General features: G+C 34.3%; 1 protein-coding gene across 1 annotated transcript; it reads left to right on the top strand.

Annotated features, from left to right (window-relative positions):
• On the top strand, positions 209-24178 carry LOC109717309 (the record flags this gene model as incomplete). The annotated part of the gene is given in 17 exon segments (XM_020243033.1): positions 209-426; positions 525-588; positions 3650-3758; positions 4597-4659; positions 5993-6093; positions 9750-9816; positions 9909-9980; positions 10941-11102; positions 17798-17871; positions 17971-18068; positions 18965-19072; positions 20512-20609; positions 21458-21595; positions 22099-22146; positions 22352-22466; positions 23584-23681; positions 23791-24178. Coding segments are annotated over 17 exon segments (1587 nt in total). The 3' UTR covers positions 23878-24178.

The raw sequence follows: 24545 nt of genomic DNA on the forward strand, positions 1-24545 counted from the left end.
TATATATATATATATATATATATATATATATCCGAAACTATATCTATTTAGCATCAGACAAATTTATTATGTTCGAGTTTAGGTTCGTATAAAATTTCGGATATCCGTAGTCATGGACATCCCTAATCACCACTTCCCGTCCCATTCGGAGGCAGACTGCTGCAGGAGCTCGGCCAACCCGAATCCGTTTTCACTCGCGCTCGTCGAGAAGAGATCCGATTTGGTCTGTGCAGTCTATCTTTGTTAACGCTAGCCTCCGCTCCGCCGTTTCGTGTTGGCTTCCAGTCTTTTCCGCGTCCTTGGTCTCGTCAGCAGCAGCAGCAGCAGCGGCGGCGGCAGCAATGGAGGAAGAGGCGGCATCACCACCACCGCCGCCTTCTCTAGCCCAAGTACTCGAAGCCGCTTCTGAATTCGCTTCCTTCCCCGGTACCCATCTCCCGAACCTTCCCGCTGATTCATCCTAATACCATCTCATTTTTGTCTCGATATTTAGCTAACCACTTCTCGACCGATCGTTCTTGTAGGATCGCAGAGTGATGATTCAGTCAGAGAGTTCGTCGATCGTTTTCCTCTTCCCGTGCTTTTTGGGTGAATCTCTCTCTCTTTCGCTCCAGCTTTTCTTTATTTTAATATGCTTGTTATGGCACATAATCATATTATTGCCTTACTTATTTGCCTTATTAGTATGTATTTTCTTCTTTTTATGATTGATGCTGTATTTGAGCAATGACCTAATATTAAGGATTTAAGTGTCCATCGGCATGGGCCATATTCACCGTGCTCGTATCGTGCCAATAAGATATCGGCACGATACAGTTTCCGTGCTGATGATGTTGCTCAAAACTCTCTAATTTTTAAATTAGTAAGTAATTTTTTCAATAAAGTTCAAAAGATTTAATAAAGATACATAAGAAGCAATTAGAATATTTTGTGGCTAAAGAAAATAAAGATTTCATGCCATCACGTGCCGGTACATGTGTATTTTTGTACACGGTCCGGCATGCACCGTGCCGTATCGTGCCAACAAATTTTCGGCAAGACCCCGTGCCACCGCACTTAAATCCTTGCCTAATATTATTTGAATTTTCTTCCTTTTCAATCATGTAATTGTAATACTGAATGGGCTTAATCTCCTGTTGAATAATATGAAGCCTTAATCAGTTTTAGGATTTTTAACATGGTATCATAGCTAGAGGTTGTGAGTTCGAATCTCGCCATACTTGTGGTCTTATTTGATTTTTTGCTCATTTCATTTAAGTCCTATTTCTTGGGCCTATCAAAATATCTCGACCTAGATGTGATGGGGTGATGCAAACCGAGAGGTTGCCAAAAGTGAATTTTCAAGTTTGCTTTTGTTTAAAGGTAAAACTAGGTTCAATTTATCAATTCCGATGAACTTTAAGCAAGGAAGCAAAAATTTCAGTAAAACAAAAATTAAAATCGAATTGAAGTAATACTAAGATGATGATAAACCTTCAATATATGAGATAATAACAACCAACTGAAAATATATATAATAGTTCCAAAAGGTAAATTCGGCTTTATCGGACTTAAAGCTTTAGGTTTGGTTGTTTGGCAAATATGGTTGGTAATGGTGGAATGCTAGATTAAAAGGGGATAATAGGATGTCATGAGATGAGAGATACAAAAAGTGCACCGTTCACACGATTGCGAGGGATCCACGATCGATGAGGAGGGCGGTACACTACGGGTAGAACTTCGACAACGGGGAAGAAGAAGATGAGGTAGTGACTCGGAAGAAGAGGAGGGGTAGAAGTAGAAGCCGATATTGTCACGAGGAAGAAGTGACAACGATCAAGTTGAGGAAGAAGACGATCTCGGCGCGAGAAAGAAGCGTCGATGATCTCACCGGGAAGTAGAGCACCAAGGATAAAGATTGAGAGTAGAATTTTCTATTCATCCAAATATATCCCTTAAGGCTTCAAGAATCATGTATTTATAGTGTTGAAAGCCCTCTGATAATAAATTATTGTCTTTTCATGTTCAACACAACACGGTCACCCAAGATTCATGCATAGAAAACGAAGCAACTTTGGGAATTACAAAGGTCTTTCTTTTATTTTTTTTTTTGGGGAATTCCAAAGGTCATTTTGGGATTGTTTTTTTGTTTATGGGAGAAAAGAGTTTGGATTAGCCAAATCAACTAAAACCAAATAATTTAAGTCCGAATCAAACACGAATCTACAAAATAAAAGAAAATTGTATTTGAAAATAAAACGAGATTTATTTGCTGCATCATGGGGGGTGTTGGAGGTAAATATTAAAAACACTATTTTTTGACAGTTTAAGTGTTTGGAGATAAACGGTTACTCTATAGTTTCTCAAATTAAAGGTACCTAGTAGAACCTTCAGCAAAAAGAAAGGGTAAAGGTGCATAGACCTTTCCAGAACTATAGTGCATTTTGAAACGGCAAAAAAAAAGGGTAAAGATGCAATAGATCTTACCTAAACTACAGTGTATTTTGAAATGGTTACCTGAATTTTTAAAATTTTAATTTTACTATCTAACCTTACATTCATTTTATTTTATGAGCAATTCTGAAAAACTACTTTTTCCAATTCTGTTAGAATTTAGCGATGATTATCAAAATACTTATAGAATGTTTCTTCAAATGGATGAAACATTATATTAGATTGCAAATATTATGCCAAAGAAATGAAAAGTACTGTTAATTTCTGATTGAAAATACTAAATCATTTGTATTATAATTTATAAGATTAGCTCATAAAATCAACATTTGTAAGTTCAAGAGTGTCTCAAAATGCGTCATGCTTTCTATAAGATTAATACATTTTTTACAATACCAAAAGAAAAATCTGGAGCTTTTGGTGTGGCATGAAGCCAAAAAGTGAGATTGAGAACCGAAAAGCTCCAGTTTGGTGCTTTTGATTTTACTGTGGGAAGAATCTGGTGGGGACATATTAGTAAACTGCTTGTCCTAATCTCATTAAGGCAGCCCTTCGCCACTTTGTAAACAACACTACACCTGCAGAAGGCCCAAATAGACGCTAAGCAGATTTTTAATTCTGGGTTTTCTCGATAGGAGTCATAGGATGGCTTTGCATTACATATCAGCAAAAATGTCTATACCTAACCTGAAATATAGTGCATTTTGAAATGACTAATTGAACTATAGAAGCCTTTTTAAGTGTATCTGGAGTTACATTCATTTGTTCTCTAAGAAATTCTCAAAGAAACTTTATCAAGTTCTATTAGAATTAATGATTTTTTATTAAAGTACTTGATAGAGTGTTCCATCAGATGATAGAAACATAATATTAGATTAGAAAATACTCTATCGAAAAAGTCAGAAGTACTGTCAAATTCTGATGGGGAAATACTAAATCAATTTTAGTGTAAGATTAGGTAGTAAAGTCAACATTTTTGAAGTTCAGGTACCTGTTTTAAAATGCGTCGTAGTTCACATCAAGTCAGCACATTTTTGCCTTACAAATAAGAATCCTGACACTGGATAGTAGATTAAATTTAAGACTGGTGATAGAGAGTGTACAAAGGGGTTGAATAATACAGACATGAAGTGGCTTCATCACTACTGTTGAAAATGTAAATAGGCTGTTGTGACATGAATTTGACTACTTGTTTATTGTGTGATTACCTTAATTGCAGTGTGTTGCAAGGTGAGGTATATGTACCTGGAGTGGAGGATACTATTGTTGCCTGTTTAGACAAAATCTTCAAGACAAAATATGGTGCTTCTCTTCTTCCAAACTTTGCTGTATGTATCAGTATAATTACTTATGCTTCTATGTTTCTTTTTCTTTTCATTTTCCTTTTTGCATTTGATTACTTAAAGACAAAATCTTCAAGACAAAATATGGTGCATCTCTTCTTCCGAACTTTGCTGTATGTATCAGTATAATTACTTATGCTTCTATGTTTCTTTTTCTTTTCATTTTCCTTTTTGCATTTGATTACTTAATCATTATGAACGGAGCAGTTTAGTTTTCGATCAATAGCTTGAGTGGAAAAGGTAGCTAAACGTAATATTCACTTGTCAGATTTAAATATCAAATTTTAGTAAATGCTTATTTTATTTTTTATGGTCGTCATAGAAACTTATGATGTTTGTAAACAGTCCACCTGATGAATTTATGCCTGATGTCCAGAATTTTGATATCTAATATATACTTGTAGAACTCATTGAACTTACTAACTGGAAAAATGTCAAAATTATTGGATTTAGAAATTCTTAGGGCAAGGTTTGTCTTTCCATGTTTTACTTAATTATATCAGGCATGATCGGTATATCATTCAGAGCTAGTGGGTGAATATTAAAAAGGTGATGTCCTTTATATTCTCAAAATTTAGATCACTCTTAACTGCCCCTCTCCTTTCTAAACTCAGAGATTTTCCAGACAGAAATTACTTTTTGTATAAACTTTTTTGTAGTAGCAAGTTTTTCTTCTTTCTCCTACATTTGGATTGAACTTTTTATCTTATTGTTTCATTTATTATTCTACTGAGTTATTATAAATTTAATAAATTTATTAGATGTATCAAATACTTGTATCACTTCTTTACGTTGATTACTGTTTTTCTCTTTCTTTCTCCAGCCCTTCATACAAGCTGGACTGCAGGCCAACTCCCAAGCCATCAGATGCTTGGCTTGTAAAGCTGTATGTTTAATTGCAAGTGATTTTCTTTGATTTCTGTTTGGAAACCTTTCTGTCTGAATCTCTATTTAATATTGACAAGCTATTTTAAGAGCGTTTTGTCATTTCTCTGATCTCTTTTGTTACTCCAAGAAGAATATAGGTATCTACTTTGCCATGATTCCATCTTATGCACGCCGCAGATAGTGGTGTTGGTGACTTGTCCATGTTTTGGTTTAAATCTTTTCTTATTTTAAGTGCACCAGAAAACTTATTAAAAAGGGACTTGTACTCATATAATTGGGCAATAATCACCCCCTACATATATCCCCTGCTAGAGTGTAAACTTTTGTGTATACCTCCCTTATTTTAAGGTGGGGAAATTATTTAATTGATGGGGGCAAGATTTGTTCTGTATTAGGAAACTATATGTCAAGGATGATGCTTTTTGCAACTACAAGGGTATATTTGTAAGAAGTTGAGTTTATCGAAATTGTCAATAAAAATTTAGATTTTGCAAGGATATGTTGGTTAATAGATATTTTTTCAGTGGTATATATGTAAATATATCTATTGCCTTAGAACTGCAAAGTTTGTTGTCCGGGAGGCTTGAACCTGAATGGTACATTCTTTTCATCAATTCCTTACATCAGAAAATTCTTGGCATTTTGCATATGGTTTCACGTAGAAGCTAAGGCAAATAATGAACCTAGCACCACGTACCTTGTTTACAGTAGGATCATTTCCATCATTTGTAGCCTGATGTATTCTATTGAGCTGTACCTCTTTAGTTATAGCATTTGCACTTTATGCTCAGCTGCTACACGAATTATTCAAGACGAAAAAGAGACACTGGGAATCTGAATGGCTCTTTCAATACTGGATTGCTTTATTAGAGCTATTGTGCCACCTTTGAAGGGCTTAACGATGCTTACTGGAACTTGGTTCTTGATTGCTCAAGTCAACTGGTGGATATATTTTCGCTATGGATATCTGCAGAACATTGAGATGGAAGAAGTATTAATTTTCTCTAAATCCTTGATGTAGTTAAGGTTCGTTGTACTAGCTATAGCTGGTCCAGGCTAGAGTGATATCTTGTTGGACAGTGACTAGGATGTTTCATTGTGCCTTTATCAAAACAAGATCTGATGGTAGAACTTCATTAGAACACATTATAGCTAAAAGTTTATGAACCAAAATGCAACTAGATTAATAGTTTGACTACTGGCATAATTTACCTTAGCTCATTTACATTGACTTTTACAATTAGTATACGGGACAAGTTTGAAAGTACTGCAGTCTATATCATGATTTAGGTCTTGTTCAAAGTACTCATTTAACCTTGTGTTTCCATCAGGTGTCCTATCTTCTTGATAATGCTGACAATTATGGAGCAGCTGAGCAGATTATTATTGGATATAACATATACCCACTTCTTCTTAACTGTCTGATTGAGGGGTATCAACCTTTTCATTTGCTTTTATAACAAGTTCATATTTTCAGCCAGTTTTTATTCTGTCTTCTTATGCTCTTAGTCTTTACAACAAGTTAGGTTATTCTTTCTTATTTTATGTCTAATTATAATAATTTTTACAACATGCTGGTGCTTATTTATTGAATCATGGATGCTGGACTACTCTGTCAACTGTTGAAATAACATATACAAATATAAGGTTTCTGGCCATAACTCTAGGAAATTATCATTTATGGGCCATTGGGCCCCTGTTTTTCAAGGGATAAATATCCAAGCAAACACTCATCAAAGGATAAATATGCAAATAGGAACTATTTTTAGTGCAGCAAATAATGTTCACTCCTGATTAATTGATTATCCTACTCCAGTAAAATCCTTTGTGCATAACATGTAAGCATCTTTTATGTTTTTGAATCTACGCATACTGAACTGTGTATCCATATCTTTGTAACCTGTGGGGTCCGTAGATGATAAACCAAATTCATTAGTAGTTATCCATCCTACTTTATTTGAATTCCCTCTCAATCAGTTATGCCTACAACTTATGTATGACTAATTTGGCAAAACGAAGTTAAATCTTACAAGATGTATATGTCGAAAGTATCTTTTGCGTCTTGAATCTAAAGGCTCTCCAGTGTTGCATTGTCAACATATTAGAATCGTCTTATAAGGCACAAAATGCTGCATTGATTTGCATGATCAATACTTAATTTGCAATTTACTTTGATTCCCATATTCTGTGTCCCATTTGGCTCTCCAAAGTTTTTATTTGATAATTTTAATGTCGTTTGATATACATTAATTGATCCATCTGCATTCGAAGAGTAGATTAGTTTCATCTGAAATAAAAAGTGAAAATGATATATTTTTTATTTTCTAAGCTAGTTCATAAGCGAACTTGGACCTATGATAGGTGAACTTTGCATATTAGTAACAACACTTGGACCTAGAACTTCACAGTTGCTACTTGAGTAATAGAAGCTATTCAAGTATAACAATATCTCTACATTTGGTCTTACAATTAACAAGAAATTAGGGGTGAAAAACGGATCGGATAATATCCGGCTGTTTCCACATCCGTATTTGATTTCATCCACATCCGAATAGGAAATATCTGGGTCTGGTTGGATACGGATGCAGATATGGTCTCAAAGAGTTCAAATTGCCCGAATATTTGAAAATATTGGATACAAATCAGGATATCCTGAAGTTTATATATGTTATTAACAAAATATTGTGGAAAAATAATTGATATTGGGTTGTAGCTGACATCGTAAAGGGCTTGCCTTGCACGTAAAGGGTTCAGGTTGGATTCTCCTCACCCCCTTAATATTTTAAAGGGTAAAATGTACGGAGACCCCTTGAACTTAAGCTTATTTGCAAACAAGTGCCTAAACTTTCAATTTTGGCAACCTGAAAATTTATCGAATAGTTCAATATACCCCTCTTTCAATTAAAGTTATTAATTACACAATTGTTTGGGTATGATATATTGCATATAGTTTTTATAAAGCTTCAAAACATAAAATAATTATTTTTTGTATTCTAACATACAAAAAAGCGAAAAAATTGAAGCACAATTGAACTTATTCTTCCATCATCATGCTTAATTATCAAAATTGGAAGAGAAAAAAAAAAGATTTTGTTTTTTAAGTCTTACAGAATAATGTGCACAACGTCTAATCAAAACGGCTGTAATAATTATTAAGTTCACTTGAGGAGGGGGGCCTATTGAACTATTGGATAAAGTTTAAGAGGCCTCTTTACCAAAATTGAAAGTTCAGGCTCCTGCTTGCAAAAGAGTTGAAGTTCGGGGGGTCTCTACACATTGAAGTTCGGGGGGTCTCTACACATTATTTCCTATTTAAAATTTTATTTAACAATTATTTAAATTTAAACATATATCAAAGTTTAAATTATAATCCCATATTTGAATTTAAAATATAGATTCAAAATTTAAATTTAATTTTTAAAATTTAAAATTTAATATATGTTTAATATTTAAACTTAGATATAGTTTTAAATTTTGAGTCTTTTGACTTTGAACTTGAGTTTGATTGTGAATTTAAATAGTAAATTTAAATATAATTAAATTTTAGTTTTTTTAAATTTTAATTTGAACATGATTTAATTTGTGAATTTTGTATATCATTTTGAATTCAAGTATAAAGTGAAACTTAAATCAAAATTTATATTTAAATTGTGAATTGAAATTTGCATAAGAGATTTGAACACAAAATTTATATTTAGATTAAAATTTCATATTTATATTTTGAATTGTAAATTCTATTTTAAACATTTTTTATGGGCAATTAAATTTTCCTTAATGAAATAATAATAATGGGTTGATTATGATTATGATTCCTATTATTAACCAAACAAATTAGGAGATTTTGTCATTCCATTTTCCATTTCGATCTGTTCTGATTCCTATTCCGATTTCCATTTCTATTTTGAACCAAACATGCTCTTAAATTTATTGAATAAGATATAGGCATATAAAGTTTGAACAGGACTGCATATAAAGTTTGAATAGGACCGCAAAAATTTGATTGCACTGTGTCTTATTCACGTTAATTCTAGTTCATATTCCTTTGTGCATATTAATGCAAGGATTTAAATGCCCATCGACAAAGATCATATCCACTGTGCCGTATCGTACCAACAAGATATCTACACGATACAGCCCTCGTGTTGATGGCGCAGCTCAAAACCCTCTTTTCTTTAAATTATTAAGTTTCTTAATAAAGTTCAAAATATTTGATAAAGATACATAATAAGCAATTAGAATATTTTGTTGTTAAAGAAAATAAACATTTCATGCCATTATGTGTTGGCACATACATGTAGTTTTTGTGACCGGCGCACATCGGCACGGCCAAGCACACACAATGCCGTACCATACGGGCAAGTTTTCAGCATGACCCTATGCCACGACACTTAATTCTTTGTATTAATGTATATTAGTATCTGAATAATATTTGAATACAAATTCAATCCATATCCGAATCTAGAAAAATATCCGATTGTAGTCGAGTCCATTTTAGTAGATATGGTAATAGAAATTTAGTATTCGATATAGATCTGCATCCAAATCCGTATCCGGGAAAAAAAATGCGGATATGGTTTCGTCAAATATCCGACCGTACCTGATCCTTGTTCAGCCCGACAAGAAATAGGGCATGAATGGAGGGCAAAATCTGCATTTATTATTTTTATGTTCACTCCATTCTTCCCTTGAACTTCCACACCCTTCAAAATAAGAACTTTGACAGCCCTAAAACAATGACAACTGTAGAAGGGCGAATATATACATTGGCTAATTGAAGTTTCTACATGTCCGCTTAGGCGCTTACCATCATCCGTTAGTTAGGTGTCGATTCATCTTCCTTTAGATCATGACATCTTTTGATTGAGCATTAAATCGCCCTTGTCTCTATGGAAGTAAGTTATATAACAGATAGTTTTTTTTTTCCTTCATCTTATATTGTTTGTATTGAGCTTTCTTTCTATCCTAAATTGCACTTAGTAATGGCCCTTGAACTGTATTATTACAGTCCTCATCTAATTTGCCAGCTCTCCATCACTTTTTATTCTAATAAACTTTAAACATTCTGAGTTCTGTATCTTGTCACCACAGAAATGAACAAACTTCAGCAGCTTCTCTGGATGCCATAAAGAGAATTGCTGAAGTTCCAGAAGGAAAAGTAAGAATGTGGAGGATTTGATTTGTACAGTACATGTGCACTGTATCTGCACCATATTAATCTGAGGTTTGCATTTCTCCTTTTCTTTTTAGAGTATCATCTTTCCAACTCATGGGGAAGGATCGATGCAACTAAAAAACTTAGCAGCTCACTCCTCGTCTCTGGTATGTTGTTTATCTGTTAAAAAGATTTAAAATTTACAGTTCATTAAGGTCTCTTTTATCAGGCTTAATTTTTACTACTGTTTGGAGCTAGTTTTATTTGTCTTTATTAATTGCAGTAAATAAGGCTAAAGTTTCATCCTTCAACATTTTCTAACTGGAGTAAAGCAACTTTTCTGTGTTGTATACTTGTATAGACAATGATTTTAATTCTGTTTCAGGGTACTCTTGCTGGATCCCTGGATATCTTCAAGAAATGCTTTTTCCTTTTTAATTGTTTCCTACCAACTAATAATATGCAAACTGATCTGACAACTGAGATGTTATAGTCCTTCACAGCATTAATTTCCTTTTTTTTGGTTGTTGTGATGCGACACAAGTTATTCATAGCATGAGTTACAAAATGAACTCCAGTGTTGATACTTTGAAATTTTCAATCGATATTTATCCTCTGCAAGATTTGCAGAAATTTAGAATACCACCTTTGAAATTAATTTTTTTGCATCTTCATTTTTCCCCCTCTACTTGATCACCATATTCATAGCATGAGTTACAAACTGAACTCTCAGTCTTGATACTTTGAAATTTTCAATTGACATTTATCCTCTACAAGATTTGCAGAAATTTAGAATACCACCTTTGAAATTAATTCTTTTGTTTCTTCATTTTCCCCCCTTTACATAATCAAATACTTTGCACATTCTAAATCAGTTTTGCATAACATGATTTAATCCAGCACATTCCTGTGCTGTTATAATGGTAACTCTACTATTCTATGAGGAAAACCATTGTTTATCTGTAGCTTTTCTCAAAAAAGTGATTCTTGTTAATACCTTTTCTATTATTTCCCTGGATTGATTGGAGCTTGTATGATATTTTTATGTATTTACTAAGATGCTTTCCTTAAGCAGTTATCTTTCATACTTGAATGCACTTCCTGAAGTTTTTCATTGGATTTTCTAGGCTCGGATTCGAATTTTAGCTCTCATAGCAAAACTGTTCTCAGTTTCTAGTTCCGTAGCTACAGCAGCCTACGACTCAGACCTGCTTAGTTTATTTGAGGCGGAAATTAACAACAGGCGCGACATGCTCACAACTCTGAGTGCTTTGGAGCTTCTTTATGAGGTAAGAATTTCATCCTGTGATTATCTATTGTTTTTTTGCATGTAAAGCAAATTAGTTAGTTTTTTAATATATTTATGGTTACATTGGCTTTCTTATTTAACTGTTCTTTTCATTGGAATGACATCTGATTAGGCTGCTTGAATATGTAATCTTAGGTTCTCAAGATGTTTATTATCTACGGTTGGATTGAAGTTGAACTAATTTCATCCATTTCTTTTAATCCCCAAGATCCAAAGAAAAATCCATTAATGTCCATGCAATAATATACAGTATAGATGCGCCAAATGCATACACACACAAATATGTAAATATTTATAGAGAACTTTTCCTTACAACTTTGACATTTCATTTAGTTGTTTAAGATCTCTATTAAAATCAACTATAAGCTATCTAAATTGGTATAAACATTTTTTGTTGTATTTGCGGCACCCCAAAATAGTCCCATATCGTATATTTTAAGTGTTTGAGGGCCATATATGTGAATAGTATAGTAATGCTAGTAATTTGGGCTTAAGTATTTTGGGCGGGTGAGTTGAACCCACCGAGTAGCTAATACTAGTGGCTAGTTGGGTCGTTACATATGATATTAAAGCCAAGTTACCAATCCCTAGGAGCTACCTCTAGAATCTCACATTGCTTGATGGTCTTGAATTATGTGTGATTGTGCCTAACAAGGATGTCAAGGTCTAGAAAGAGGAAAGTTTGTGGTTTCCCTATAGTAGGCCCATATTGGATATTACTATTGTGTTTGAGGGCCATAAATACAACTAGTACATTAGTGCTAGCAAAGTTTAAGCATTTTGAGCCAGTGAGTTGGGCCAATAAAGTAACTAAGACTAGTGGGTTAGTCGGGTCATTAAAATAATCTGCAAAGTAGCTACTATTAGACTACTAGTGGGCAAGTCAGGCCATTAAAGCACTCTTATTGGAAGCAAGGGTTAGCGTCTGTTAATCTGTCCTATTTTCATCAACTTTAGCATCCCTGATGCTTGGAAGAAGTGTGATTATTACATTGCTTTTCCTGTATTGGTGGGCATGATGATAGTAGAACACTATATATTGAAGATAAATTATGTACTTGCAAATGAAACAAAATAGACTAAGGGCCTCCGAGTAATCTGTTGCTTTTAGCATTCTTGAATCTCGATATACCAATTGTATCATTGGAGTGGTTTGTTTATGTTAAAAATTCAATTTTAAAACTGTGATTGTGGATGTTTGGCCGTGCGGTGCGCACCACATTCACGGTGCGGCCCGCAGAGCGCGAAGTTTGGCGCTTGTGGTTGCGTATGGATCTCCATGCATAATCACAACGCGAAACGCAGAGGATGTGGCCCACTCATGAACCTCGGTAGAGATCCCTCTCTGAGATCCACCTCGATTTCTCTCCCCCCTTATCCTAGACTTTTTTCAAAAGTAACCCTGTGAAATTTGGTAATTGGGGAAATAACCCTATAAAAACCAAAATTAGCAAAATAATCCTCTCTTCGCCACGTTGGAGCCACGTCAGATTGTCACTCTGAAGACGGTGAATCGTTCACCGCTTGCAGAGAAGGCAGTGAATGATTCACCATCTTTGTGATATAACTTACAAAGGCTGTCGATGATTCACCGTATTTACCATTCACCGCCTTTAGTATAAACACCTCCGAACTGGTTAATTTAGGGTTTAGATGGGTGTGCAAAGTGGTTAGTTTAGGCATGGGTGTGCGAAGTGGGTTAAGTACACATAAGACGGTAAATGATTCATCGTCTTACTGAAGACCGTGAATCGTTAACCAACTTCATTGAAGACAGTGAATCGTTCACCGCCTTTTGTGCAAGCTCTTTTTTTATAAGTATTTAACGGTAATTTTTACAAGTTAGGAACATCAATTTGCACGACAACAAAAATTTCGACAATAAAGTTCAAAGAACAACAAGATATAACCAATTTGGTAAGAATATCAATAAAAACACAAAGTTTGTAAAAATATCAACTAAATAAAGAGGTATATAATATTGCACATGTTATATAAACTGTTCGATCCAAATCACATAAATGTTAGCCTCGAGATCTTCCTCTCCCTCGACGTCCTCGGCCATGTCCGCGTGCACGTCCATGTCCACGTCCATGTCTACGCCCATGATCAACATCGAGCTCAACAGGAGGTACATCATAAAGTGGCTCGATACTTGCCATCTGATCGAGATCCTCGATAATGATGCCCCCACGATGCTCTGGAATCGCCCGAGTCTTCTCTGCCACAGGAAAAGCAATGTAATAATCACACTTCTTCCAAGCATCATGGATGCTAAAGTTGATGAAAATAAGACAGATTAACAGACACTAAGCCTTGCTTCCAATAAGAGTGCTTTAATGGCCTGACTTGCCTACTAGTAGTCTATAGTAGCTACTTTGCAGGTTATTTTAATGACCCGACTAGCCCATTAGTCTTAGCTACTTTATTGGCCCAACTCACTGACTCAAAATGCTTAAACTTTGCTCGTACTAATATACTAGTTGTATTTATGGCTCTCAAATATATCCAATATGGGCCTTCTATAGGGGAACCACAAACTCTCCTCTTTCTAGACCTTGACATCTTTTTTAGGACATAATTCAAGACCATCAAACAATGTGAGATTCTAGAGGTAGCTCGTAGGGATTGGTAACTTGGCTCTAATACCATATGTAACAACCCAACTAGCCACTAGTATTAGCTACTCATGGGTTCAACTCACCCGCCCAAAATGCTTAAGCCCAAATTACTGGCATTACTATATTATTCACATATATTGCCCTCAAACACTTAAAATATACAATATGGGACTATTTTGGGGTGCCGCAAATACAACAAAAAAATGTTTATACCAATTTAGATAGCTTATAGTTGATTTTAATAGAGTTCTAAAACAACTAAATTAAATGTCAAAGTTTTAAGGAAATGTTCTCTATAAATATTTACATATTTGTGTGTGTATGCATTTTGCGCATCTATACTGCAAATTATTGCATGGACATTATTGATTTTTCACAATGGACTATTCACATGCATGCATTTTGCGCATCATATTATATATTATTGCGTGAGCATGCACGCGGACGTGGCCAAGGATGCCAAGGGAGAGGAAGATCTTGAGGCTTACATTTATGATCTGGATCGAACACGTTGTATAACATGTGCAATACTATATACCTCTTTATATTTAGTTGATATTTTTACAAACTTTCTGTATTTTTACTGATATTCTTACCAAATTGGTTGTATCTTGTTGTTTTTCGAACTTTATTGTTGAAATTTTTGTTGTCGTGCAAATTGTTGTTCCTAACTTGTAAAAGTTACTGTTAAATTACTTATGAGAAAGGAGCTTGCACTAAAGACAGTAAACGATTCACCCTCTTCAATGAAGATGGTTAACGATTACCGCCTTCAGTAATACTGTGAATCACCGTCTTATGTGTACTCAACCTACTTCGCACACCCATCCCTAAATTAACCACTTCGCACATCCATCTAAACCCTAAACTAACTAGTTCGGAAGTGTTTATACTAAAAGGCGGTGAATGATTTATCGCCTTTAGAAGACCGGTGAATCGTCCACCGCCTTTAGAAGGCGGTCGTAAGTCATATTACGAAGAAGGTAAATCGTTCACCGCCTTCTCTGAAAGCGGTGAATGATTCACCGTCTTCAGAGTGACAATCTGACGTGGCTCCAACGTGGCGAAGAGAGGGTTAGTTTGCCAATTTTGGTTTTTATAGAGTTATTTTCCCAATTACCAAATTTTACAAGGTTATTTTTGAAAAAAGTCCCCTCATCCTCCTCTAGGCTGGGGCTCTCTCTCTCTCATTATCATCTCTCTCTTTCTCTCTACCTCTTCATTCTTTTTTTCCTATAGGCTTGGGGGTGGGGGCAAAGTTGTGATGCCCACAACTGTCATGGCCCTCAAAATTTTAAAAATTACACATAGACCTCTTAAGTAATTACCATATTACAGATTATAATATTATAAATCTTAGCCGTTCGAAGCGTCAAATTAAAATTTTTTCTTACAAAACTTGTGGACCACGACGATTTTTCCTTGCGAAGTTTTTCTTACAAAACTTTATAATAATCTTATTAAGAGAAATATATTGTGTTTGTTTGGCCTCTTAAAATTTAAAAAATTGCATATTAGTCCTTAATTAATTAGGTGCATAAAAGAATAAAATATTACAAATTTTAATCTCTTAAAATTTAAAAATTGCATATAAGTCCTCAATTAATTAGGTGCATAAAAGAATAAAATATTACAAATTTTAATCTTTAATGGGGCTAAATTAAAATTCTTTTTACAAAATTCGTGGGTCACGAAAAAGTTTTTCCTAAAAAAAATTTCCTTGCAAATTTTTCGTTACAAAATTTTATAATAAACTTTTTTAAGATAAGTATATTATGTATTTTTGGCCCCCAGCAATTTTAAATTCTGGCTTAGCAGAGTGGCGGGCTTTGGCCAGGGGGTAACGGGTTCGGCGGTGTGTTGTGGCGGTGAGGGTGAGGGAGCAGTAGGGCAAAGCGGCGTAGGCTTTGGTGACGCCAGAGCCGACGCCGCCAAATTATTTTATTTTTTTCTGCACTCAAATAAATTTTTAATTAGATTAGATTATTTTTAAATTTTATTTTTTTTATTAGATATTTTTTAATTAGATTATTTTTTAAAATATATATTTTCTATTAGATATATTGAATATATTTTATTAGAAATATTTAAAATAATATTTTGGTAGTATTTTATAATTTAGAACATTCTACAGTGATTTTCAAATAGATATTATCTATAGCAGCGTTCAATTGCAAACAATACTTGTATGACAAAATTATCATACACTCTACAGCTTTTTTAAACAGCACAATACTATATCCTATATCACTTCTAGTCTTCTACAACACTATTTTTTACAGCTTGGCTAAAACAGGCTCATTATTCTGAACTTGGAATTTTTTATGGTAGTTATAGAAGTCTTTTAATGAGTATTAATTTTTCTAAAAAATTATGGGTCTTTTAATGGTATTTGTGTTTTTTTTAGATTGTGTAAATATGATTCTTATCCTCATTAGTTGCATGCCTTGTGCCTTCTACGACCATGGTTTCAAGTTGGTTTTAATTACAACTTTTAGCAGTTACTTGCCAGTGCATAAAGCTTATTTCAGTTACAGCAGAATTAGATGTATGCATTCGATATTATCTTTCTCTGTTGGGTTGATGTAGCTTTAGTTCTTGTGAATTTGATAGTCCTGACCTAAGCATTGGAATATCAAAAGAATTTCAAAATTAGAATATAGATAATTAATAAAAAATGAAAAAGAATGCTGGAAGCCTTGTCAGATATGATATCAATCTTTTATTTTTTGGATACTCATTTTTAAGTTTTGGTAGCTTAGGTTGACATCTTAATATTTACATAAATAAATGCATATGGAAATTATTGTTTATTTAAGTTGCGTCTAGACAGTGCATACTTTTTATTTCTAGCTAAGATATCTAGTACCTTTGCACAACTATTCTACATCACATGCTATTGAATATAAATAGTAAAAACACCGTTCTCTCACAATTTAAAGCTTTTGGAAAACAACAGTTGTTTCACATAATTTAACATTGTATCAGAGCAAGAGTCCTGAGTTAGAGTCCCGCTAGGCTTCTAATCTTATTTAATTTTTTCTCCCATTTAAATTAAACCCACATTTTGGGTCTATCCAAAAGTCTCAAGCAGATGTGAGAAGTGTTGAATATAAATATTAAAAGCAACCGTTCTCCCACTTAAATGAAGTCCGCGTCTTTGACCTATCAAAAAGTCTCTAGTCTAGATGTGAGGGCAAGTGTGGAATATAAATATTAAAAACACCGTTCTTTGACAACTTAAGTTTTTGAAGAACAACGGTTGTTTCACATAATTTAACTTGGTATCAGAACAAGAGGTCTTGAGTTCAAGTCCTGTCAAGCTTCTAATCTCATTTAATTTCTCCTATTTAATTTAAGTCCACGTCTTAGGTCTATCAAAAAGTTTCAAGCCCAAATGTGAGGAGGAATGTTGAATATAAATATCAAAAATGCTTTTCTTTGGATAGCTTACGCTTTTGGAGAACGATGGTTGTTTCACATAATTTAACACCTGGCATTGTCAAGTGAGGAATTGACGCTTATCATTGTAAACATTGTAAGATTGATATGGTGCTTGGGAGGTGATTATAGCATTGAGTGAGTAGACTTTTTGTTCATCATTCAATCATTTGGTAGCACGTCGTCCTAATAATCATTAAAACTCATGGAAATTAGATTATTCAATGGACATTGATTCTCTAACTGCATTTATATAGCTCCAACGTAGACATTATCATGCAAATATATCTGTAAAACTAATGATGCTTGACCTATTTAAAAAACAAAGGTAATTTTTGAAGAAACTCTGTGCGAACCAAATTAAAATATATGCCATCACCTACGAGATAGGATGTGTTTCTATTTTATGTTGTTTGCAAAGAGACTGGGAATGATAAAAAGCAGGGAAACTAACAGTTGTTTGATTTCATAGTCTTTCTATGTTGTACCATTAGCATATGATTGCCAACGCAACTACAGCTGTTTCCAATGAGTTCTTTTTTTTCATTTATTTTATTTTGAATAATTTGCAAATATCTCCTATCCTGCAATTAAGTATGTATCCTTTGGATAGTTGGTCGAGTCACCACATAGTACGAGGTTTCTGCTAAAGACTACCTTGCTTCAACTACTGACTGATTTGATAAGGTACTTTGGTGACAAGTTTGTTATACATTTGGTATTTACTTCTTTTATCAATTTATTTTTCCTCTTTTCCTTTTGTTTGAATCTTATGTCTTCTTTCAGCAATTCTTCTGTAGATTCCATTTTGCGATCAAGAGCAGCTTTGATCAGTGGGAGGCTTCTTTCATCGGCTGAGGCCTACATGGCAATTAGTGAATCCAGTCAGTCTCTTGATCTGTTTAAATAAATGTAGTTTCATCTCCATTTGAACGTGCAATGTCAAATCTTGTTATGTCAGTATTTCCCTGTGCTATCAGATGCCTGATATTAGGTCATATTTGGAATTGGAATATGTGGGTTTCATTTTGGGGGGAGGGGTTATGAATGTTAAATGATCCATGTATGGAAAACAGTGAAGTAAGTGGACGTAAATTTGTAAAGGACCCAACGGACCAAGGCCTATCTTCTTAGGTTTTTGTTCTTTATTTTAGCTTGTCTGGGTTATTTATTCTGAACTGAAGGATGAACTTTTGTTTGTCCTATTCTATCCCTTAACATAGCTCAGGCAAACTTTTGTTTATTCTACTCCGTTTCTCAACCTAACTTTTGACCTTTATAATTGTCACCTTCATCTAGAGTAGATGGAGAAGTGCAACCTGTCTAATAAAGTATCGTCTTCTCTCTCTTTCTCTCTCTCTCCCCCCCTGTTTCTGCAGTTATTTTGCTTGGTGCTTAGTACTGAAGTAACAGTCAATAACAGTCTTCTGCTTATTTTTTTCCCCCTGTTTCTGCAGTTATTTTGCTTGTAGGGGATCCAGAGTATTGCTGTCTTAAATTTTTTATCAGTTCCTTTTTAATTATTTCTGCAGTTATTTCTGCAGTTATTTCTGCAGAAATAACTCTGCAGTTATTCTGCAGTTATTTTTTCCCCCCTGTTTCTGCAGTAACAACTGTAGGGGATCCAAAATATTGCTGTCTTATATTTTTTAACTATTGTTCCTTTTTAATTATATTTGCTTTGAATCATTTTGAAGTACTTTCAAATAATTGTTGTCTGCATTTAGAAACCTGGCTATGAGAACTTCGAAGCTACTCTAGTTACTCAACTTCTGTTCAGGTATTGCAGCGCTTCTTTCTGCCATTGATGGAAGATTAAGTCTGCTTGATAGCCAAAATACAGATGAATGCGAGAGTGCCTTAGAAGCTTTGGGTCTAATTGGAGCAAGTAAGTATTCCAAATTCCCGATGAACCTCATTTATGAAACTGAAAATTTCCTGCTCGCTATGATTTCAATTTCTGCTACTAGATCATTTGTTTCACAATTCTTCCTTGACTAGTTATCTTAGTTGTTGTTATTCTTAGTTCTATAAAACTTTTGTTGTTGCTCCCTCTAGGGAGAGTGACACTTTAAAATATTCTTGGAATTTTACTATTCTTGAATATACTGAGTGGCATTTTTTATAGGTTCGTTATGCAACCTTTATTCTCTCGAACTGCCATTCTAGGGATGAAAGCATTCTTATTTGCTCTCTGTTGTCTGAGGCTTATTGGCTTTGTTTGCAATTGCCATAATATTGTTATTTGTTGGATTACTAGTTTTCTTAACTATTTTACCCTTTTATTTGTCAACCTTTTTAATCTAAAATAGATCATAAAACAGATTCCCTTGGGATGAATGCTATATAAGGCAGTTGTTTGTTTGAATAGCATAGATCTTAGGAAACATAATAATCGGACATAATAGCATTAGATAGCTGGGTCATTGATGCAAAGAAGCAACTTGTTTCGAGAATGATTAAATATGTGGGAGCTTAGGAAAGTTGCTGTATGAGAGATGCTCTGAAGAGATTCTAAAGCAGCATCCATATCCTGATTAGGTTATTCACACTGTTATTGTGTAAACACTTCTTTTGAAATTTTAATCAGGTTCTTTGCATGTTGTCTTTATAAATTGCCATCTTGATATGAACAAAGTCTTACTGCTCTTCGTTAGGAGATATTTTTTGTATTCACTGCATGAACTCTTCATACTACAAATGGGCATCTTATTTTTCTTGATCTGGTGGAACTTTTTATCCTCAGCTTCATGTGCACATGAGTAGATCGTTACATTTGGCTATCAGGATATAGAGATTACACATGGTTCTTTTCCAGGATTGCTCCTCCGGATTATGTTGCTGCCAAAAGATAGCTTGTCAATGTTAAGATTCTGTGGATACCTGAAAATGACTGTCAGTTCAACTATTTTTATCAGTAGTATAATTTACCTCACACGCAATTATGATTTGAAGTAATTGGCTACTCTCTATCTTGTTGTGCCTGTAGAATGATCAACGAAATGGTACTTCGCAAGTTCCATCATGCACACTGCTGTAGCATGAAAAAAAATCATTACATTTGGTATTGAAAGGATCTTTTAGTTGCCTATGTTTCTTCTAGAAAATTCTCTTTTTTTTATACTGTAGTGTAATAACTAGTTCTTGCACTTCAAAGTTTTGTAAATAACTGAAATGCAATAGAGAGGAGATCAAGTGTTTTGTAGAGTTTTTTTTTTTTACTTTGTCTCTACCTTTTTCTTGCCATTTTTCATCAATCACATTATAAATTCAAGATTGTCAGCATATTGCTCGTATCTTATTATGCATCTTGTTGATGTTTTCTAGCAATTCAAGGAGCGAATCTGTTGCTTATAAGTTCGTCTGATGCAGCAAGACATATTGTAGAGTCAGCATTTGATCGCCAAAGCAGAGGTAAACTGCTGGTAAGTAGGTAATAATAGCATTATGTTGTTCAAAATCTTACTTTTGTTTATTTGTATATTAGATAGATCCAAAATCTTTATTCTCTAACCTTTACATGTTATGATATTCTTACTTATACATGATAAGAGAACCATATCAATTCTTCATAATGTTACATTTGCATTGTATGTGAGGAGTCAGTTTGCTATTTGGGAATATTCTTTACCTGATTATCTTGGTCATCATGCATGTTAGATTTCTCCAATGGTGATGTTCAGTTAAGAAGAGAAAATTCTTTCTGATCATGCTGGATCTTGATGACTTTGTTTATCCTATCCGTGACTATGATACCTACCACTCTGCAACTAGCATTACAATAATTTAGTGTAGCTCGGAAGAACACATAATTGCAACATTAGTTGGTTTTTTTAAACTGTTCTAGCTTCCTTCTGATGTGTATGCAGCCTAAATATCTTTAAGTTTCATCCTTGTTCTTTAGTTGGAGGGTTTGTCCTGATTTTTTTTTTTTTTAATAATCCTATATATATATGTTGACACTAGCCCAAGTTACGTACTTTGTACATTAGTGTGAACCCAACCATGGGGACTGTAAAACTGAATTCGAGACTGTTCGATGTTCAACATCTAAAAATCCTATGTACAAAAAATTACGAGACCTAGAATTTTTCATTAGGGGTCAATGTAAAATCCATAGGATGTAGGTCTTCAACGATCTTGATTTTAGATGTTGTAGATCACATCTGACAGTCTTGATTTTGAGTTTTAAGCCTCTGGTTGAATTTCACACTTTCAGAGTGTTTAACTTGAAGTTTTGTGTGTTGATCGTAATCCACATTTATCTCCACAGGCTGCTTTACATGCTCTTGGAAGTATTTCTGGAGTTGACCGACCAGAAGATAAAATTCTACTTGGTGAGAAAGCGGAGGAATGCCTTAAGCGCTTGATATATACAACTGCTGCCAATAGTCCAAAGCTAACCCCTTCTGTTAGTATCTCTCTATTCTTCTATTTCATCATATATTTCGCATCTATACCAAATTGCAAGTATGTGAAAGTTTACAAATACCTCTCTAAAGTTGGTGTTTACATGCATAGTCCTTTAAAATCTTAATTTGTGCCAGGCATTGGTGCCCCCTGAATAGTTATCCATGAAAGAATATTTTGAAATACCCTTACCTTCAAGCATACAAATGCAAATACCAACTTTGCTGTGGTTTTTGTGCAATATTGTATATTTGCAAAGTTATCTATGCAGGGGGGGGAAAAACCCAATTCAATTTGAATTGACTCTTTCTTGCCTAGTACATGAAAATCTTTCAGCTCTACGAGCCATTGAATCAAGCCAAACAGACAAAACTTAAGAATTACCTTATTATGCAAATGCAGGCCAGATGCCTTAATTCCATTTTTTTTTGTTTCTATAAAGAAAATGAAACTACGGACCTATATATATGTATGTACACTTCAAAAAACTCAATTGTTCAACAGGGCCTGTTTCTCTCAGTGCTGCAACAAGAACCAGAAGTACGATTAGCTGTAAGTTTTTCTGTAGTAATTTGTTTGATCAACTTTTTCGGTGATGCTAAATATGTAATTTCTGTTGTTAAGTATTTCGTTTGCATTTTTATTATATGCATTATAAGGCATGTGCCAAGTTCCCCTAATATACGAAGCAAAGCTCATAGCAAGTTTGTTCAGTATAAAAATAATCATGACTGTCATACTTTCTAAATGGTCGCAGGGTTATAGACTGATAAAGGGATTGGTGGTTCGGCAATGGTGTCTGATGGAAGTTTGTTCAAAGCAGGATATAATTTCTATAGTAACTGATCCAAAGATCGAGAGTACAAAACAGGGTTTGCTCACTTGCTTTAATCATCATCTCTCATAATCATTTGACATGCCTTTTTACATAATTGACAAGTCATGCACATAAACTTTTAGTGGTTCTTTCATTTCTGGTTCGAGATTTGTTCCAAGAAGCTATATATTATAGATACATCAGAAATTTCCCTTTTAACCATTATATTGGAAGGGCTTGGTTGAAACTTTTGCTTCCTATGAAAAATAAAATAAAATAAAATAAAATAAAATAAAATAAATGAAAAACAAAAAAATGAAAAGTGAGACATTTGGGCCTTGTTTGGGAGCACTTTCTTTCTTTCCCTTCTTTTTTTTTTGAAATTCAAAATTTATGCAATTGAATGTGCCGGAGAATGGAGTTCTCTAGCATGTTACCAACTTAGTGTTGGTTAGCTGGCAAAGTCTTTTTTTTCCTTACAAATCAGTAAAGAAAAATTTGTAAATCTTTGTTTCGTGTTGCCAAAGTTGCCAAACAAACATCATAATTTGTAGATTGCAAAAAACTTCCTTCTTTCGGTAGATTCATTAGCTTAGAATTTGAGTTTAAATAAAGAAATGTTAGCATGACCAAATCAGGCCCCATATTGCAATTTGAAGAATTATTGTAAAATTCTTATAGTCGATTAATGTTAAGTGCTGGTAGATACTATAACCTTCATAGGAACTTCCACGGACTATTTGTCAGCTTTTGTTAGATAAAATTTAGTGAAAGGTACAGGTACCATCTTAAGTATAGGTTATTTGGAGACAAGTTGCTGTACTTCAGATTCTTTTGAAATGAACACCTCAGCAAGTAGCTGTGTTTGAGAAAATCCAGTCAGGTCTGAGCATAACTTTACAGAAAAGAAACTTTTCAGATCAAATTATAAATGAATTGAGGATTTCTTCTTTCTCTATGAAGGGACCACAAAGGCCTATAATTTTTTTTTTTTTTAAAAGCACAAGTGGGATCAAACCTTTGATATATGGCTCCACACCCAAGTGCCTTACTACCTTATAAGGTGGTTTGACCATGCTAATTATTTAGGGCTTGAAATCCTGAAAGTGGAACTCAGGAGCCTGTTTCAAAACTACCTCTTTGTACTAATGAATAATTTTCTTAATATTAAGGTATGGAAGCACGCCACGACTGTTGCATGGCAATAAGCAAGGCTCTATCAGCATCGAGTTTGCTTCATGATGCTACTGCTTCTGGAATTGCTAGCAAGGTAAATCATTATGTTCAACAACTCAATTTGGCAAAGAGAGGGAATTTGATGGCTTTTTAAGCTTTAAATAAGCAACAAATTAAGCTTACTCACGCTTATTTTTCTTCAGTTGCAGGAAGCAGTCAAAAGGGGCCCTTATCTTGCGAAGAAGCACGTTGAAGCTCAGCCTCTTGTTGTCACCGCCGAGAGATTTTGAGCTTGATCTAAACTGTTTCATAAAAGTGTTACCTTAAATATTTTGATTGATTCGCTGATGTACGAAGGAAAAGTTGGGGTTTCATCATATCTGAATATTTATAAGTGAATTAATAGTAGAGAGCGAAATATCTAGAGAGATTGACTGCTTGATATCTCCTTCAAACTGAGGATAGTCTATTTGAATTTGGTATTACTTTCCTTCAATATCTGGATGGAAAATATTTATACAATCAGAGGGAGATATTGTTCAAATATTTATCTCAGAGACGCTAAATATTTACCATCCCTTTTTAAAACAATTGTTTGTGAGTTGCTTCTGGCTGATTGAATAGCAGAAGTTTGTTGATGAATCACACAGTTGATTTTGCGCCTTGTTCTGAGCTCTTAGGAATGCAACCATGGAATCACAAGATGAGAACAAGGGCTTTTTTTGCATTTCGCTCCCTTAAAATTTCTTTTTTTACAAATAATCCTATCAAATTTATAATTGCAATGTTAGCTCAATTTCCGTCATGCAGGCGTCACATCAACGCCACGCAAGCTTGCTGGGGAGGAGGGTTAAGTTGAACAGGTGAACCATTCACCGTGTTCAAACACGGTGAATGGTTCACCGTGTTTTATATTTATATTCTCCTTATATTTTTTCCGCACACGGTAAACCATTCA

The sequence above is a fragment of the Ananas comosus genome, linkage group 11, assembly GCF_001540865.1.
Source record: "Ananas comosus cultivar F153 linkage group 11, ASM154086v1, whole genome shotgun sequence".
In the NCBI taxonomy this organism is placed as follows: domain Eukaryota; kingdom Viridiplantae; phylum Streptophyta; class Magnoliopsida; order Poales; family Bromeliaceae; genus Ananas; species Ananas comosus.